At 41.2% G+C, this 21,199-nt stretch overlaps 1 protein-coding gene across 2 annotated transcripts in view; it reads right to left on the bottom strand.

The window, feature by feature from the left end:
* Positions 1-21,199, bottom strand: part of LOC122946563 (scaffold attachment factor B2-like) — a 461,735-nt gene that overhangs the window by 98,961 nt on the left and 341,575 nt on the right. For both annotated transcript variants that reach the window (XM_044306283.1, XM_044306291.1), the window contains exon 10: positions 19,531-19,643. In XM_044306283.1, the coding sequence (XP_044162218.1) occupies positions 19,531-19,643 (113 nt within the window). The remainder of the gene's footprint in view (positions 1-19,530; positions 19,644-21,199) is intronic.

The following is a 21,199-nucleotide window of genomic DNA, read 5'->3' as shown; positions in this document are numbered from 1 at the left end:
TTCTGATAGACCCTCCTGTAGCTCCTGCCTAGATACAGGGTTAGAGAGAAGGCTTTCATTCAAACACCAATGACAAACCTTAGTGATCGGATGTTTAGTGCTTAATTTCATAAAGATTGGCGCATGGTCTGACCATGAGATAGACCCTATATCAGCATCTACCATTAAACGCATTGTAGGAACATTACCTAAGAAATAATCAATGCGAGAGTGTGTACTATGAGGATGGGAGTAGAACGCGTACGTTTTAGATGTGGGGTAATTCACTCACCATAGGTCAAACAACCCAAATCGTCTCACCAATCGCCTGAAAAGACGCGAAAGCCTGGCCTGTTCTCTAGAAGGGGGTTTCTCTGTCAGTGCCTGCCTATCAAACGTTTCAGAAAAAGAGACATTGAAGTCACCCCCCACAATAAGTGCTGCCGGTAGCAAATTAGATACTTTAGTGAACACCTTAGTGATGGAGATCGCATTAGAATTTGGGGTGTAAAGATGACATAACACTAAAGGAGTGCCATGTAGGGTGGCCTGCACAATTACATAACGGCCCTAAGGGTCAGAGATCTGATCGATCACTTGAAGCGGGCAATTAGCAGATAGAAGGATCGCTATAGATCCAGAGGAAAGCAAGAGGGCAAGCAGGATCAATCCCCCCTGTGGTGACATGGTTGAGCACACCCGACATAGATAACCAAACATTGTTTGAACAATATGCGTAGCAACCGAGCTCCTAAGAAGCCCAACAATACGTTTCTCTTGAACAATAAGGCACTAAAAACATATGAGGAACATCAGCCGCCCATCATAGCGACAAACTTTAGGAGGCGAGCATCATGCTTTTGCTCAAGACACAGCAGATCAGGTCATTTCATCACTCATATTTAGTCCCCTGGAATCTTCTCTTGGTTGGGACCTGCGATTCTTGCTTTTCACTTGACTCCAAATTGGGGAGGGTGCCAGCAGCGGGTCAGGGACCTCCCAATCATCAATAGGAGGCTCCGAGACCCCCAATGTTGCACAAAAAGCGGGTAAATCCGCATGAGCACGCATTGATACGGCTTTCCCATTTTTATTAGCAATAAGTGCGAACGGATATCCCCAGCGGTAGGGAATTTTGTTCTGCCTCATGGACAGTAAGAGGCTGGAGTTGACGCCTTTTTTGCAGGGTAAGCCACGATAAGTCCTGATATAGTTGCACTTGCACCCCCTGGAAGTCAATAACCCGCATTGTACGGGCCTTAGCCATTATGGCTTCTTTCACCTGGAAGTCTGTGACGCGGCAAATGACATCCCGGGGTTGCGCAGACACATTTTTGGGTCGCAAGCCCTATGAGCGTGATCCATCTTGATAACATGAGTCGATGGAGCCTCCAATATAGAGTTAAATAGCCCATTTAAGACCTTATGCAAATTTTCCTCAGAGTCCGGTTCAGGCAGGCCCCGCACTCTAATATTATGTCTGCGACCCCTATTATCCAGGTCCTCCAAGTGTCTAGTGTTATCCCGGACCACTTTGGTACATTTAACTACAGTAGATTGGAGATGAGCAATGTATTTGCGTGTAGTGTCATGCTCAGTTTCCAGAGAATCCACCCTGGCTGTAATTTGTTGAAAGTCCTGGCGCAAGGATGAGATTTCAGCCTTAAACGTGTCCCTTACTTCTGCTATTAAATTTCTAAAGTCCTCTTTAGTAGGGAGATGTTGTAATGACTGTCTTAGGGAAGCTGAGGCCTGTGACAATTGCAGGGCGCCATCTTCAATGTCATCATTAATATCTGATTGTGAGTACCAGGGCGCATCCTGCCCAACACTTTTATCCTTACCATGAAGGTGATCAGAATCTTCAGGGGTGTCCGCCCAATCCCTCCTGCGCTGCGTTGGTGTAGCTGAGGGGTTATTGCGTTTCGGCGTCATCTTAGGCGGCATGCTTGTGGTGTATTCAACCCCCTGCGGCTGTCTTACTATGCCCGATGTCCCCATCTGCTCTCTTGGCTTATAGGCAAATTCTTCCGCTAGCGGGGACAAAGGGGAGCCACTCACTTTTAAGAAGCCGCTTCGGGCAGCGCGCTGTGGCAGGAGAGCTTCACTTCCGCCTCCTCCAGCGATGGTTCCCGCTGTGGTTTCGCGCCTCAGGGATCCAGGAGCAGACAAAATGGCAGCGCGGCGATCCAGGATGACTGCTATGTCCCGAGTCCTCAAGAGGGGTGCCGGGCTTTCTCTTGTTCTCTTAGAGGTTAACGATTTCCCCGGGCACCGGATGGGACCCGGGCACCGTGCTTATGTAGCTCCTATGTGGTGTCTGGGCAGCGGAGCTCCTCTCTCACACAGCCATCTTGCCGGACGGCCAAGCCACACCCCCAGGCTCTGCATATTCTGCGGTGTATCAGGACTTTATTTTACGGTTACTTCATACAGTCCTGGCATGCAACTATTTTCTTTTTGGGGATTTTTATCTACAGAGGAAGGGGACCGCCATGGGGTCCAATGTGGCCCCTACTGACACCAACATGGCGGTCTTCTTTCTTGAAAAACATACATCTATGTATCGCCCCACTTCCGACATGTTTTGAGGTGGTGGCTATACATAATGTTTTCTTAATTTGGACTGAATCTGAGGACAAACTTTTTGAATTTTTTTAATTTTCTTAACACTATTGATGTGGATATTATATTTACTTTAGATCATTCGAGAGAACAAACCCACTTTTTGGATACCCTTGTAACAGTGACAGATCATTCTTTATCTACTAATCTGTATCCCAAACCAACAGATAGGAACACATTACTGTGCTACAATAGTGCAAATCAAAGGGCAATGATTAAATCATTGCCCTTGAGTCAATACTTACGTGCAAAACGCATAGTGAGTAATGATTATGAATTAACAGGTACACTTAACCAGTCAATGTCCAAGTTATTTCAGTACAGAGGGTTTCCTCTACCCTTATTAGAGGAACATTTGAAAACAATACAAGTCTCGTACTGAATTTCTCAAGAAAAGAGGTAATAAGAAACAAAAATAGAATTCCACTGGTAACAACTTATAAGAGACAGTATACGGATTAGACAGATCATTTCTAATCGTTTTTTTATGAGCAGTGGACATGGGGAGATTGAGGAATTTAAACTCCCTCCCCTCATGTCGTATAAAAGGGCAAAAAAACTGAAAGACAAACTTATACACACTGACATAGGCCGACATAAGATCTTAGGCCAAACTTTTTTACGCAGTCAAAAGTTGGGGTGCTGCTTGAACTGCGTAAATTGTCGATATATACAGAAAGGAAGCTTCTTTTCGCATCCTATCACACAGAAGAGATACTTTATTAAACATTTTTTGACTTGTGAATCCCCATTTGCCATGTATATACTATGGCAGTGATGGCTAACCTTGGCACTCCAGCTGTGGTGAAACTACGACTCCCAGCAAGCTCTATTTATTTCTATAGAGTTCTGAGAGCAGCCAAGCAAGGGGGCATCTTGGGAGTTGTAGTTTTACCACAGCTGGAGTGCCAAGGTTAGCCATCACTGTACTATGGTGTCCATGCAAGACACTATATGTAGGTGAGACCTCTCTGGATTTCAAAACCAGAATAAAACAACACAGATACACTATCCGGAAGAAGCGTATGGATCTCCCAGTACCTAATCATTTTGTGGATCTGGGTCACAAAGAAGGAGATTTGAGCTGTACGTTAATAGACCATGTCCCTACTCCTAGGAGAGGTGGAAATAGGAATTTACTTTTGAAAAAACGTGAGATTTACTGGATCTCTACATTAAACACATTGAGACCTCATGGGTTAAATGTAGACTATAAACCTTGGTTATTTTCCTGAATGAACATTATTTGGATTCTGTCTTTCTCTTAACTGGGATATGTTATTGGTGGCCCTTGCTATCTACAAGGTGATTTAAATATCTGTCTTTAGCTCTTGCAAATAACGGGGAGGAGATGGTTTTGTCAAAAGAAAGCGGTGGAATGCTGGTCAGCTGGAAAAGCATTTTTCTCCATTAAACATGATCAAACCGGTTATGTGGAGTAAGAGGCACTCTATTTTAGTGCTCGAATGATACTGAGCAGTTTGTTTTATTATGATCTGTTTCCTTTAGCGGTATTTACTATAAGTAGTTTTAGACACTAACTGGATGGGATTGAATGGATGAGTCTGCGACCCAGGTTTCAATTTAGCGCCCAATGCCCTGTGGGTCTCTATACTATTTCATTTTAGCCAAGTGGTTAAGGTTGTACAGTATCGGTGATAAACCAGGGATCGACTAGTTGTGATACACATATACATAAGAGTATGTGTGATATAATGGCATTGCCTCCGTAACCAGGAGGATGTTACTCCACATTGTCTGGTTGGACATACAGGAATGGCTGTCCATTGACAGTGGTGGGGTTCCGATGTGATGCCATGTGTTACCAGCACATGACATGCACTTTGGAGTCTTCATATGACTAGGGGACAGGATGCCATTAGGGATGTATGGCACACTTGTTATTTAATCTTTTCAATCTAACAAAATACTGTTTGATCCAGTATAGATCCATTGCATTTTCTGGAGAAATACAGATTGCCAATTCAGATTCAGTCTCTCCACAAATAATGCCATGTGCTATATGTGGTACTTCCGCTATGTTATTTACTTCTACAAAGAGGAGCTATAATGAGGACTGTGACATCACATTCACTATTTCGACCCCTTGTGATCTCCGATTGTATAAGTTTTGTTTACCCACAGGAGTTATTTTTGCTAGTTTCATTGAGCGCTTCTTGAATCGGAGTGCGTGACTCACAGATACTATGGTGATCGCATATGATTGGCCTTTGGGTCTCCATAGTGAAGCTTACGGTTCATACCTTGGTGGAACGCAATACATTTTACTGGGTGTACTCTCGCGAGACCAACAATGAAGCCACCTGATACTAGAGTCTCGATCACATGATCTGACATACTATCACGTGATCGTGAATTTTCAAAAGGTAATTTTAACATGCACATTACATAGTAACATAGTACATAAGGCCGAAAAAAGACATTTGTCCATCCAGTTCGGCCTGTCATCCTGCAAGTTGATGCAGAGGAAGGCAAAAAAAAAAACTGTGAGGTAGCCAAATTTCCTCACTTTAGGGGAATAAAAAATTCCTTCCCGACTCCAATCAGAATAACTCACTGGATCAATGACCCCTCTCTAGTAGCTATAGCCTGTAATATTATTACGCTCCAGAAATACATCCAGGCCCCTCTTGAATTCCTTTATTGTACTCACCATCACCACCTCCTCAGGCAGAGAGTTCCATAGTCTCACTGCTCTTTCCGTAAAGAACACGCTGACATCCATGTGGACCACATCCCCCGCTTTCTCTAGAACCTTGCACTTCATGATTGTTTTTAATATACACCTGCACTAAGGTATTTGAATATGATGTTTGCACAGATGTAAGATTATAATCATGTCGATGATTTATGAATATATTTATTTATGATTGCCATTTGCTTGGAAACAAATCACTGCACTGAGTTAATTTGAGTTATATTTTACTATGTCGATTATGTAATGTTGATACATTATATTATTTATGCTATTTTGAGACTTTTACTAATTTATGGGATTAGGACAATCAATGATTATGTGAATTTGCATAAATATGCACATTGCACTACTACATGTTGTCATTGCTTGAGAAAAATACCTGGAAGCAGATCGAAACGTTTGCGTGTCTGGTGAATAAAGCCTTTATATTTATTTTTACGCCTTGGGTGTGCCGTGGAATTTCTTTAGCCTAAGCTATATGACAGCTATGTCTATCTACGCTATTGACAGCTATGTTTATCTACACTATATGTATGTAAGCTATATGACGGCTATATGTATGTAAGCTATATGACGGCTATATGTATGTAAGCTATATGACGGCTATATGTATCTAAGCTGTATGGCAGCTATATGTATCTAAGCTATATCCAAGCTATATGCATCTATGACAGCTATGTCTATCTAAGCCACATGGCAGCTATATGTATCTAAGCTATATGACGGCTATATGTATCTAAGCTATATGATAGCTATATGTATTTAAGCTATATGATAGCTATATGTATCTAAGCTATATGATAGCTATATGTATCTAAGCTATATGATAGCTATATGTATCTAAGCTATATGGTAGCTATATGTATCTAAGCTATATGGTAGTTATATGTATCAAAGCTCTATAGCAGGTATATGAATCTAAGCTATATGATAGCTGTATATATCTAAGCTATGTGATAGCTGTATATATCTAAGCTATGTGACAGCTATGTCTATCTAAACTATATGACGGCTATATTGATCTAAGCTATATGGCAGCGACATGTATCTAAGCTATATGGCAGCGACATGTATCTAAGCTATATGACACCTATATGTATGTAAGCTATGACCAAAAGTTTGGACACACCTCATTCAAAGAGTTTTCTTTATTTGAAAATTGTAGATTCACACTGAAGGCATCAAAACTATTCACACAGTCTCCTCTTAAGGCCCCATGCACACGGCCGTGTTTCACAGCCGTGTGCGGGCCGTGGAACCGCGGCCTGGATCCCTCCTGAGAGCAGGAGCGCACGGCGTCACTGGTTGCTATGACGCCGTACGCTCCCTGCTGCCGCCGCAATACAGTAAAACACTGGTATGATCTATACCAGTGTATTACTGTACTGTGCCGGCAGCAGGGAGCGCACGGCGTCATAGCAACCAGTGACGCCGTGCGCTCCTGCTCTCAGGAGGAATCCAGGCCGCGGTTCCACGGCGCGCACACGGCTGTGAAACACGGCCGTGTGCATGGGGCCTTAAGAGGAGACTGTGTGAATCAGGCCTTCATGGTAGAATATCTGCTAGGAAACCACTGCTAAGGACAGGCAACAAGCAGAAGAGACTTGTTTGGGCTAAAGAACACAAGGAATGGACATTAGACCAGTGGAAATCTGTGCTTTGGTCTGATGAGTCCAAATTTGAGATCTTTGGTTCCAACCACCGTGTCTGTGAAGAAAAGGTGAATGGATGTGCTCTACATGCCTGGTTCCCACCGTGAAGCATGCAGGAGGAGGTGTGATGGTGTGGGGGTGCTTTGCTGGTGACACTGTTGGGGATTTATTCAAAATTGAAGGCATACTGAACCAGCATGGCTACCACAGCATCTTTCAGCGGCATGCTATTCCATACGGTTTGCGTTTAGTTGGACCATCATTTATTTTTCAACAGGACAATGACCCCAAACACACCTCCAGGCTGTGTAAGGGCTATTTGACCATGAAGGAGAGTGATGGGGTGCTGCGCCAGATGACCTGGCCTCCACAATCACCAGACCTGAACCCAAACGAGATGGTTTGGGGTGAGCTGGACCGCAGAGTGAAGGCAAAAGGGATAACAAGTGCTAAGCATCTCTGGGAGCTCCTTCAAGACTGTTGGTAGACCATTTCAGGTGACTACCTCTTGAAGCTCATCAAGAGAATGCCAAGAGTGTGCAAAGCAGTAATCAAAGCAAAAGGTGACTACTTTGAAGAACCTCGAATATGACATTTTCAGTTGTTTCACACTTTTTTGTTATGTATATAATTCCACATGTGTTAATTCATAGTTTTGATGCCTTCAGTGTGAATCTACAATTTTCATAGTCATGACAATAAAGAAAACTCTTTGAATGAGAAGGTGTGTCCAAACTTTTGGTCTGTACTGTATATGTATCTAAGCTATAGGACACCTATATCTATCTAAGCCACATGTCAGCTATATGTATCTAAGCTCTATGAAAGCTATATCTAAGCTTTGACTTTTCGTTTACAGAGCCAGGCCCCTCCCTCAAGCAGGGAGAAGCCTGTAAACGAGACGTCACCGCCGGAGACTGGTGAGCGACGTCAGGGGTCACGCGAGCGACGTCAGGGGTCACGTGATCCGCATCAGGCGTGTGGAGAAACAGCAGAATAAATATTGAATGTACATTAGAAATGTATTTTTAATAATGTTTTAAGCCACCTTAACATATATTGATTTAACTCGTATAACCCCTTTAAGTTTCACATAGTGAAAGGCTTTTTGAGCAGAATAAAATCTTGTTTTCGTGTTGCCATTTGCAGACAGCCATATATTTTGTATTTTTTGGGTGATTGTCTCAGTAGGTCTCATTTTTTGCAGGATGAGATGACTTTTTAATTGGTCTCATTTTAGGCTCTAGACGCCTTTACGATTGCTTAGTGTTTTTGTGAGGCAAGGTGACCAGAAAACAGCTGTTTTGGCACTGTGTTTATGGCGTTCACCTGGCAGGGTGGATCATTTGATATTTTTATAGAGCCAGTCAATACGGTCGTTTTATAGAGCCGGTCATTATTTTGGGAAAAGGGCGCCTTTTTAAAAAATAAACATTTTTTTTACACTTGAAACGTAATTTTTTTGCAAAACTTTTTTTTATTTTTACATCCTTTTTTAATTAGATTTTTTTGGCCCACTCTGGGACTTTTGGGGGTCTGATCCCCTTTGTATACTAATGCATTGGCTGTAAGTGTAATGCACTTACAGCCTTTCTGCCTGCGAGATCCAGGGGGCTGGATCTCACAGGCTGACACAGGTGGCAAAATTTAACTTTTTGGGCAGATTTTCCATTTTAATCAATTTTTTTTCTGCAACACATCAAGGGTTAACAGCCAAACAAACCTTAATATCTATTACCCCGATTCTACAGTTTACAGAAACACCCCACATGTGGTTGTAAACTGATGCAAGGGCACACGGCAGGGCGCAGAAGAAAAGGAGCCCTGTATGGTTTTTGGAAGGCAGATTTTGCTAGACTGGTTTTCAGACACATTAGAAACTCCCAAAAAGTGAACCCATTTAGTAAACTACAGGATAAGCTATTATTTTGTTGGTACATATGATTTTTTTTATTGCTCTATATTACGCTTTTTGTGATGCAAGGTAACAAGAAAACTACTGTTCTGGCACAGTTTTTATATTTTGCTTTTTACAATGTTCATCTGACAGGTTAGATCATGGGCTATTTTTATAGAGCAGGTTGTTACAAACGTGAATATATCAAGTATGTCTTCATTTTTGCTTGTTTCAGTTTAACATAATAAAGCATTTGTGAAAAAAATTCCGAAGGCCAGTTTTTTGTTTATATTATTATGCCCATCGTTTTGTGCAGGGGCTCGTCTTTTGACATTTTTGTTGGTACCATTTTTGGATCATTCAATATTATAAAAAAAAGTTTTTTGGGCACAGTTTTTATCTTTTTTTTTTATGACATTCACCTATGGTACAGTAGGTCATGTGATTTTTATAGAGCAGGTTATTATGGATGTGGCAATACCCAATATGTATACTTTTTTATTTAAGTTTTACACAAACATTTTTAAACAAAAAAATTTGGTGTCTCCATATTTTAAGAGCCATGGTTATTTTTTGGTCAATTCTCTTATGTAGGCGCTCATTTTTTACAGGATGAGATGACGGTTAGATTAGTACAATTTTGGGGTGCATATGACTTTTTGATAGCTTGGCATCACACTTTTTTTTTTACGATGTTCAAATACAACTTACAAATCAGGCGCACACACAAGAGCCTCTATTCCTTAGTAATGGTCTATACTGCAATATATAAGAAATGCCTGGGTGATCCTCTGCACATTTGCCAGGTTGCGGCAGACTTTTTTGCCTGGCCGATTCTAGGAATATTTGCCCCAATGCTTTATTCACAACTCATTATCATTAGAGCATCCTCCACACAGCTGTCGCTTTTGAGGGTGTGCTACAAACAGACAGAAAAGCAAGATTTCCTATTCTTTCTGTTTGCAGAGACATCACAGCAGTTAGTGTGCACCTATTTTGCAACTGAGCTGAGGGAACACTGACAATTAAAAAACGACTGCAGAAGGGAAAACTGGTTATAAATGCAGGCTGTAGCTCATAATGGCCAGGTATTGTGCTATTACCTCACTATAATATGAGTACAGTACAAAAGACGCTGTTGGGATAGGAAAAGACTATCAGTTCTCTATAATCTAGTCAGTTCAGGTCAGGGAGAAACAGAAAATGAGTCTTATACACAGACCATGTTTTTCAGATCGAGCACGGTTGTATAAATTTGATCTATGGGCTCTCTCCTGTTTAATGAGTCACTTGTGGCTATACGTTCACTTGAGTGCAATCAGCCTGGAGTAGACTTGCAATATGGCTTCCTCTATTTTTTTTTTAGCTCTCTAGATATCCATGGTTCAGCTATGAAAAGGTCTGTTTACATAATCACTTCCAGCTCTCTGTTCACCTCACTTGGTGAGTACACCACAGAACACACTGCACAGCTGTTCAACCCTGTCGTAGAGCTCAACACGTTTCTTCACCAATAGTTTGGCTATGAATCTCTTACCTGTTTACTCAACCACCTCTTACTCAATCTAGGTCCCATGGTCAATTGAAGTAGCCAAAAGAGAACTCGCAATATAGCTGACCAGATCTGTTCTAGAGCTCAACAGGTTTCTTAATCCATATTTCAGATTATGGAGCTCTTTCGTGTTTACCTAACCACCTCTGACTATCCATCCACCCCCAGGGTGAATGTAAGCAACCAGAAGAAAGCATGGCAGTTCTCACATACATTCCAGTGCCTTAAGGTCCCCCAAGGGCTTGACCAATCCTCAAGCTCCATCAAATTTTTCCTCTTCTCCAAAAACGTTTTCAACTGCAAGTTCTAAGACAGACACAGACTACCCACCATGATTGGAGACACGTCTTGGTCGCCTGGGACACCCTTAAGATCATTAAAAATACCAATGACCCTGACAAATGTGATGTGTTGATTAATTTCTTACTTAACATATAGCTAGAGGCTACCAATTACCTATATTCACGATATGGCCTAAAACCTATATTGTGATATAATTAAGCATGTGCGATATGCGATATATTCTATATTTCGTGGGGGTTAAACTTTTTTTTTTTTTTACTTTTTATTTAATAACGATTAGCCTCCTTAGGGGCTAGCACCCTTGTTCTGTTCACCCTAATAGAGCTCTATTATGGTAAATAGGACTTCAAACTCTCCCTGCTGCTCTGTGCATAGTGGACAGCAAGGAGCTGACTATGGCAGCCAGGGCTTGAGTAGCGTCCTGGCTGCCATGGTAACCGATCGGAGCCCCACGATTATACTGCTGGGGCTCCAAACAGAAGCTGCCACCCTGGGGCCACTGCCACCAATGATTTAATCGTGTGAAGGGAGGGCCCGCAATTAATATAAATATTTAGAAGCGGGGAAGTAGAAGGGAGGGGCTGTGGCCACTGCGCCACCAATGAATATAGTTAATATGCCTGAATACAAACGTAGCCTGCATGCGCCGGCGATATCCCATACCTGCCCTCAGGACCTGAGGGGTTAATTGCGGCGGATGACAGCACGCAGTAATAGAGGCGAGGTATGGGATATGGCCGGCACATGCAGGCTATGTTTGTATTCAGGCATATTAACTATATTCATTGGTAGCGCAGTGGCCACAGTCCCTCCTCCTCCTAGTCTTTTCTCATTGGTGCTAAGCGGCAGCAGCACACAGTAGGGAGGGAGGGACTCCCTCCTTCTTAACTGTGCCGGCTCAGGAGAACATGGTGCGTGCCGAGAGCGGCGCATGCCATGTTCTACTGCGATATAGCTATAGAAACTAAATCTCTATCGTTAGCCAAATTTATATTGTTTATATTGCATATAGTCTATATCGCCCACCCCTATTTAATATGTCTACTTTTATTTAAAAAATAATAATAATTCAAAAGAAATCGCTTGGTAAAGGAAAAGGTGCACTTTTTGGTTTACTGTAAATTTTTATTTTTTTTACAAAACATTTTGTTTTCTCCACTTTTTATTGCTGTCCCAGTACAGTTAGGGTACTGTCACACTAGCAGCAGGACGGATCAGACAAGCTGTTCACACTGTCGTATCCATCCTGCCGCGCCACCGGACTACCGTTTTAATGGAGACGGGGGCGGAGCTCTGGCTAAAATAGACTAAAAATACTGCATTAAATATGTTTAGGAGTTGCACAACTAAACCAGAAATAATGGCAGGTGCTCTGATAGTTATGATACCACCAATCACGTGAAAAAGTTATAATATAAAAGATCGATCGGCACTCAATATCTTTTCCAAACTGCCAGCATTTTAATAAACAAAAAACAATAAAAATATAATCGATACAATTGCAATTTTTCACACTAAAAACAGTTGTGCACGCTAAAAACAAAATTCACACGATTCAAACATGCATATGGTTGACCTGATATGTGCTTATGTAAACACCAAAGTCCTGGATAGAACAAATTTAAATGTCACCATAGATATCACTATAAAATGATCAGTCCAAAAAATCGCTATGAAATGATCAGTCCAAAGGATCGCATCGGGACAATATTGTGGTTCATCCGATTTTATTGTGATTATTTGGTGGCCATTTGTTGCAATTGATGTTTGAGATTTTTTCTATCAATGCACCTTATTTCTGTATTGTGAATGGACTTAAGTCCTATATTGGAATTATACGATGATTGGTCAATACGATCATAATTTTCAGAATGTCTGCGGATTTCGATTTGCTTTGTTACACTTGCTCCTTCATCGGTGGTATGATATTCCTTGTCAAAAAAAACTCCTATATCCCAGAGACTCCACCTCTTAGATTTGTGATAATCTCTGGTTTGGACTTTATTCACGGATTGAAGATTTCTTTGAATTGGGATCACCAAGTCTCGTATACATTGCACATATAGTCTATAAGGTGTTTATAAGGTATAGCATCGAAATCCAACACCAACTAAGCCAAAAACGCATATGCGTTTTCCTTCCGGTATCCATGCGTTTTTTACGCACTTATGCGTTTTTTCGTTTATAAGTCAGAGGAGGTGTGCTCCATCATCCCATTAAGTACAGCGACTGTGTACCTCTGCTTTCCACAGATAAAGCGATTTATTCTTATTTCCTTTACAATCAAATCACAATGGTGGGTACGATAGAGCAGACCTTCTCTACCCTTAATCATCCGTGCATGTTAGTATTCAAAGGCTGTAAAAATACAATCATAAAATTAGCTGAATAAAATATTCAATGAAACATAGTTAAAAATATAGAGACCTTTTCATATTGATGGTAGTATACAAGTTGTTGGGAATGGAGAACCCGCCCCATACCATCAACTTCTATACTACCATCAATATGAAAAGGTCTCTATAACAATTATAGAAAATCACATAATATATTTTTAACTATACGTTTCATTGACAATTTTAATCAGCTATTTTTATGATTGCATTTTTATATCTTTTGAATACTAACATGCACGGATAATTAAGGGTAGAGAAGGTCTGCTCTATCGTACCCACCATTGCAATTTGATTGTAAAATAAAGTGATTTATTCTTATCTGTGGAAAGCAGAGGTACACAGTCGCTGGACTTTATGGGATGATGGAGCACACCTCCTCTGATTTATAAATGAAAAAACGCATAAGTGCGTAAAAAAAACGCATGGATACGGCAAGGAAAACGCATATGCGTTTTTTGCTTAGTTGGTGTTGGATTTCGATGCTATACCTTATAAACAAGTTATAGACTATATGTGCAATGTATACGAGACTTGGTGATCTCAATTCAAAGAAATCTTTGATCCGTGAATAAAGTCCAAACCGGAGATTATCACAAATCTAAGAGGTGGAGTATCTGGGATATAAAATAGGTATTTTTGATAAGGAATATCATACCACTGATGAAGGAGCAAGTGTAACAAAGCTCCGAAACGCATCTGGTCAGCACTGAAAAAATACCTCACCATCTACAAGATCAACTATAATATGCCGGCATAGATATTTTCTTCTCTCGAACTTTGAAGCGATTTTCTACTTTAAATCAACAAGAACTTGCCACTCCATAACTGTGGCGCAAACAGAGGAGATTCGATGACGTGGTGATTGCGAAATGTCCAATTAAGCTACAAACCTGCGGTAAACTCGTGAGATATAGTGGGATCTCAGAGGTAAGCGTACACCGGCTGTTTTACACGTGGGACGCCACACAGCAGAGAAATACTCGGAGAAACCCATCTATCAGCGAGTACCATATATACACAAAAGTTTAAAGTGGTAAAATCGAAAGCCGCAGACATTCTGAAAATTATGACCGTATTGAGCATTCATCGTATAATTCCAATATAGGACTTCAGTCTATTCATAATGCAGAAATAAGGTGCATCGATAGAAAAAAAATCGCAAACATCAATTGCAATAAATCGCCACAAAATCGGATGAACCACAATATTGTCCGGATGTGATCCTTTGGACTGATCATTTCATAGCGATTTTTTGGACTGATCATTTTATAGTGATATCTATGGTGACATTTAAATTTGTTCTATCCAGGACTTTGGTGTTTACATAAGCACATATCAGGTCAACCATACGCATGCTTGAATCGTGTGAACGTTTTTTAGTATGAAAAATTGCAATTGTATAGATTGAATTTTTGTTGTTTTTTGTTTATTAAAATACTGGCAGTTTGGAACAGATATTGAGTGCCGATCAATCTTTTTTTATATATAAAAGTACTGCATGTCCAAATTTTTAGTCCAGCGGCCTCTCGCCATGCTGAGCCAGGGCTCCGCCCCTGTCCCCAGTATAGTCAATAGGGACGAAGCAGCAGTCTGGTGGCACGGCGAAATAGAGGCAGAAGGCCTGTCGGATCCGTCCTGCCGCTAGTGTGAAAGTAGCCGTACTTCAACTTTTCAGGGTAAGATCTCTGTTTCAATGTAGCATAATACATGCTATATTGTACTACATTTAAACTGTCAGTTTAAGGGCTCATGCAGCCAAACGTTTTTTGCGTTCTGTATATAGGCCGTATTTTGGTTCTGTATACGGAACCATTCATTTCAATGGGTCCGTAAAAGATGTGGACAGCTGTCCGCATCCGTTGCTACTCAAAAATTGAGGCATGTCCTATTCTAGTCCATTTTGCGGAAAAGAATAGGCATTTCTATAATTTGTCTCCTGTTCCGTTGCACAAATTGCAGAAGGCACACGGGCTGCATCAGTTTTTTTGCGGACCGCAAAAAAGGGCAAGGTCATGTGCATGACCTTGTATGCCTGCGAGACCCAGCCTGGAGATGCGGTTGTCAAAAGACTAAAGCATGCTCACATGGTACATTTTCTTCAAAGATGAACAGGCTTTTCATTTTAGAATCTCACATGCAACTGCTCTTTGCAGAGTTTTGTTCTGTGAAGAGGAACAAAAATATCAAACTTCAAAAAAGCTAAATTTTTCCAACTAAAATAGTGTCACAAAATGGGATATTTTTAAAAAGCATCCTAAAATCTAATTGTCTAATGGGAATAAAAGGTTATGGAACAAGTAAAAACCAATGTGGATAAATAGAACGGTAAAGAAAGCAATAAATGACAAAAAGAAAGCATTTATATCACTAAAACAGGAGGGTGGAGAGGAAGCACTAAAAAACTATGAGGGAAAAAAATAGAATATGTAAAAAAAAAAAAATAATAATAATAAAAACAGACCGAGAGATTATTGCCGAAGAGAGCAAAACTAACCCTAAAATGTAAATATATTCTCTTCAATATATTTATTAATGATCTTGTAGAAGGCTTGCACAGTAAAATAAAATTTTTTGCAGATGACACTAAACTGTGTATAGTAATTGACACGGAAGAGGACAGTATACGGCTACAGATGGATCGGGATAGATTGGAGGCTTGGGAAAATAAGTGGCAGATGAGGTTTATCACTGACAAATGTAAGGTTATGCACATGGGAAGGAATCATGCAAGTCACCCATACATACTAAATGGTAAAACACTGGGTAACACTGACATGGAAAAGGACCTAGGAATTTTAGTGAACAGCAAACTAAGCTGTAGAAACAAGTGTCAGGCAGCTGCTGCCAAGGCCAATAAAATAATGGGTTGCATCAAAAGGGGCATAGATGCCCATGATGAGAACATAGTCCTGCCACTCAACAATTCACTAGTCAGACCACACAGAGTACTTGGTACCGTTCTGGGCTCCAGTGAACAAGGCAGACATAGAGCTGGAGAGGGTTCAAAGGATGTCAAACTAAAGTAATGACCAGAATATAGGGGACTACAGTACCCTGAAAGATTAAAATTAGGGTTATTCACTTTAGAAAAAAGACGAGGGGAGATCTAATAACTATGTATCAATATATCAGGGGGTCAGTATAGAGATCTCTCCGATCATCTATTTATCCCCAGGACTGTGACAAGGGGACATCATCTGCACCTGGAGGAAAGGAGGTTTGTACACAAACATAGAAAAGGTCTCTTTACAGTAAGAGCAGTGTGACTATGGAACTCTGCCTGCGGAGGTGGTGATGGTGAGTTCACTAAAAGAGTTCAAGACCTGGATGTATTTCTGTAGTGTAATAATATTACAGGTTATAACTACTAAAGATGGGTAGTTGATCCAGGGAATTATATTGATTGTCTGATTGGAGTCAGAAAGGAATTTTTTTCCCCTTAAGTGGGGAAAATTGACTTCTACCTCAGTTTTTTTTTTTTTGCTTTCCTCTGAATCAACTTGCAGGATAATAGGACGAACTGGATGGACAGATGTCATTTTTTCGGTCTTATAAACTAAGTTACCAAGACCACGAGAAACATTTTACAAAAGCCCTCTTTCAGTACATCTGAAACCTGGCAACTGTACTCCTAAATAAATAAATTATGGGGGAATCTGTGGGGGGCGCTGTTATGGGGGAATCTGTGGGGGGCGCTGTTATGGGGGAATCTGTGGGGGACGCTGTTATGGGGGAATCTGTGGGGGACGCTGTTATGGGGGAATCTGTGGGGGACGCTGTTATGGGGGAATCTGTGGGGGACGCTGTTATGGGGGAATCTGTGGGGGCGCTGTTATGGGGGAATCTGTGGGGGGCGCTGTTATGGGGGAATCTGTGGGGGGCGCTGTTATGGGGGAATCTGTGGGGGGCGCTGTTATGGGGGAATCTGTGGGGGGCGCTGTTATGGGGGAATCTGTGGGGGGCGCTGTTATGGGGGATGTGTGCTATGACACATAGGGCGATGAGGGGGGCCAGCATAAGACACACATATAGCATCTTATGCTGGTCCCCCTCATGGCCCTATGTGTCCTAAACTACACACAAAGCCAGTTAGGTGCGAAAAAGTATTTTACTACTGTGTAAAACAAGCTCTCTCCTATTGATAACATGGCCGGCCTCTGTACTCACTGTCACTATGAATGCACTGCAGCGAGCTGACGTCACTTAGTAACGCTCCTCCCACTTCAGGAAGCAGGGGAGTTACTAAGTGACGTCAGTCACGCGCCGGCCAGCTCGCTGCAGTGCATTCATCGTGAAAGTGAGTACAGAGGCTGGCCATGTTATCAATAGGAGAGAGATTGTTTCACACACTAGTAAAATACTTTACAAACAAAGACAGTTATGTGTGCGGGGCCCCTTCATATATAATCGCAGCATTTTTCGGGTCGGCCAAATCGCCATATCGCATTTGCCGATTATTGCGATTCGATTAATTTCGCAATATATCGTGCAGCCCTAAAGGCTATGTACACCTTCAGAGGCAATTTTATTTTTTTATTATTGCATTTTACTCATCTTTGGCTAAAAATCATATTTTTACTTGGCCTTTATTATAAATATTGAGTCGTTCTGTCACAAAGGGTTAAGTGTTTTTCTGGGCGTGTGACTGGTACTTTCACTTTGTGCAGGTCAACTAATAAACCTAATCTTTAAATTACTAAGAGGTCAAACACTTCTTTAAGCCACATTCTTATCAGTAAGATAAGAACTGAGCCTATAATGAGTGTTTATAATAATATCAGAGACCAGCGATAAGGAGCCAGTCAGCTCCACAACAGACCTAAAAAAAGAGAAAATGAAGAGGCTGCTACTAGGGCATCTCAGCCATGTACAGAAAAAAGGTTTCCATATTTTTAAGACCAATTGAAAAAAAGATTTTTAGCTCAAAATGAGTACAAGGCAATAATAAAAACAAATGCCCCCAAAGGTGTACATAGCAATTAATGTACAAAGTACTGTTATCTAGATACAACACTGTATACCAGGACATGGGGATAAGAATATAAACCTAATTTACTTAATTACAAAAATGTTATGGAGCAAAATAAATTACAACACATTTTAGCCATCTCTTTAAAACAAAAATAGTATATAATATATAAAGCTGAGTGTATGTGTGTGTGTGTGTGTATGTCCGCTAAAGGAATCCGCACTGTCGCATTTACAATCACAAAATTTGGCGCACAGGTACATCAGGTGTCCGGGAAGGTATTAGCGCAGGTCTCAGCTCTCTAGGACGTACCGTTCCCGAGATATTCCCAAAAAATGCATTAGCCAATAGAAGCTTGGTCACAATCCTTATCAGCCAATAGAAGCTCTCAGGTACTTTAGCCTCCACATGCAGTTTTACTTCAGATTTCCATAACAACCCAGCCATTTATTTTCACTGCTGTAGGTGAGCTTTAAAAGAAATCTGTCACCAGGATAATCGCTATTGAAGTAAAGCCATGGCCTAATAGAACTTAGTACCTTATTTCTAGATATGCCTTTTTTTCCAGCAATAGATTTTTTTATCCTCATAAAAAACAATTTATTTGATATGCAAATGAGCCAGTAAGGTGCCCAGAGGGGCGTCACTCTGGCAGGAAGGAGCCCAGACACGCCCCTGCCACAAGCAGTCCACCCTCAATAGACTTAAAACCCTGCCCCCAGGTCCTGCTAAGCCATGCCCCTGATTCGGTTAGGCCACACCCCTCACACACACACTCCTGAGCAGACAGGGATTGAAAAAATGAAGGTAAAAATCAACTTCTGTCAGCTGCAGGGGTGGGAGGGAGGGTGACTTTCTCCCTGCAGCTCACACTCACTTAGGCTCCACTCAGACATCCGTAGTGCATTGTGGATCCGCAATACACGCAGCCGGCACACCCATAGAAATGCCTATTCTTGTCCGCAATTGCGAAAAATCGTTATGTAGCTGACTGACATTAGCGATGTGCTTCGCGCCTGCGCCGAAGGAAGGAAGCCGGAAGCAGGAACGTGTCCCTTCACTCACCGCGCCTGCGTCGAATAAAAAAACTGGACGGCACAGGCGTGGGATTTATGGGACACTCAGGAGAACTCGAAAGTCAATCAACTGGACATGGGAATGCCAAAGGGTGAGAAGACGGAGCCTCTAGGTGCTGAACCATGCTCCACTAGCACCTAACGGCTCATTAGCATATTATAAAAGTCTTTATTGTAAGAGAACGGCGGCAGGCAGGGCGTTATAAATCATACTGTTATGTACTGCTGACATTAGCACATTGCTAATGTTAGTCAGCAACCTAACGTTATTTCTCATGACAGAAACCCTTTAAAGATAATATCATGATAGTGGCTTATGTATGTAAGAAAAAATGGTTTGGTGTAAAAATCAATAGACATACCAGATTTGCTAGCTCTGGAACGATCAGAAGTTCTATTTCCACTCTCTTCCTTATCCTTTTCTGCAGGTTTGCCATCATCTTTATTATACACATCTTTCTTGTCTGATGAACAACTTTATGCATGCGGACAAAAAGATTACTTGCATTACAAGGAAGTTACATGTTAAATAATATTTTAAATATTTTTTCAGAGCACAATCAAAAAATTCCATAACTTTACTATAGGGTTCTATAATTTTTCTGCTGTCCATATGTTTCAAATTTGTTGCTGAAAATTGTAGTTTTCAAAACGTGCTGATATCTGGTTCCCATTTTAAAGGTTATCAGTTGTAATAGCACTAACAAGCAGATGACAGAATGGCCAAATAATGAAAACAGCAGTAAGAAACAAAGAGCAAAATGAGGAGGGGAGTATTAGGCCCGTTTCACACTTGGGTTATGGCGTTCCAAGTTTGAGATTCGGCACAGGATCTCAAAACTAGAATTAAACGGATCCGTGACATTTAATACATCCAGATGCATTCATTTCGGCCGGATCAGGTTGTATTAAATCTAAACTGAACAAACTATTTTAAGTCAATGGGCGCCGGATCTGGCACCAATGACTTATATTGATTCTCATGCCAGATCCATTTTGTTCCGTTTATCATACCAGCTTGCAGCGATTTTGCGCATGGTCAAAAAACGTAACAAAACGGAACACATCCTAATCAGTTTTATCTCCATTGACAAATGAATGGGGACAAAACTGGACAGTTTTGGCCGGCTTTTAGATCCTCAGCCAGATTTGAAAACTGGAAAGCTACAAAGCAAGTGAGAAACAGGCCTCATCTGGGAAGGATTAGGAGTGTACAGTAATTAACCATCTTAAGTTTCAATTGATTCACTGCAATACCAGATAAGTCATCATTAAAAGTGTACCACTGTGTAATGGATAAAGTTTCTTACCACAGCATGGCTCTTACTGAAATGAAAGAAGTGTTACTGCAATAACGAGCTCCATCTCCTGCAGTGGGAACGGATCTGGGAAGACCGAGGGCCTGAGCTATGGTCGTTAAAGAGGTTATCTGGGATATTGATGGTCTATCCTCAGGACAGGCCATCAATATAAAAATCCTGGACAACCCTTTTAAGGAGTTCAGACACTATTTATGGTTTTAGGAGTTAAAAATGATTTCACCCAGTGACTGACAGTCATCTCTGCATGCAGAGGTACACCTAGCCTTTCAGCTCTCACAAGTGAAAAGGCACCCACTTTCACACTAGGGTGGGCGGGCAGGTAGAGGAAAGATGGCAGAGAAAGAAAAACATTTTATGTACACGTGTTATAGAATCACACACTAGACAAAATCCATAGACTAATAATTACAAATTATCCACAAATTGGACATTTGGTGTGCTACTTTTATAGCACAGTGTGAAAAACATTCATGCACTGTTCATGCAGCACAGACATTAGCTTTGCACTACACAAATAGCATAGGCTTGCTGCATTAATGGAGTAGGACACAACAAGCATTTGTTCAAAGGGGTTATCCCATGATTAATGTAAGAAATGAAAATCAATCATAGTACATATCAACCTCTTAACCCCTTCACGGATTATCATGTACGTGAGACAATGCGGCTTCTTGCTGCATCCTCACATGCATGTACGCTATGTGATCGG

This window comes from Bufo gargarizans, chromosome 1 (assembly GCF_014858855.1).
Source record: "Bufo gargarizans isolate SCDJY-AF-19 chromosome 1, ASM1485885v1, whole genome shotgun sequence".
NCBI classification, from domain to species: Eukaryota; Metazoa; Chordata; class Amphibia; order Anura; family Bufonidae; genus Bufo; species Bufo gargarizans.
The sequence above is the reverse complement of the archived record's forward strand: the minus strand, read 5'-3'. Positions and strand labels throughout refer to the sequence as shown.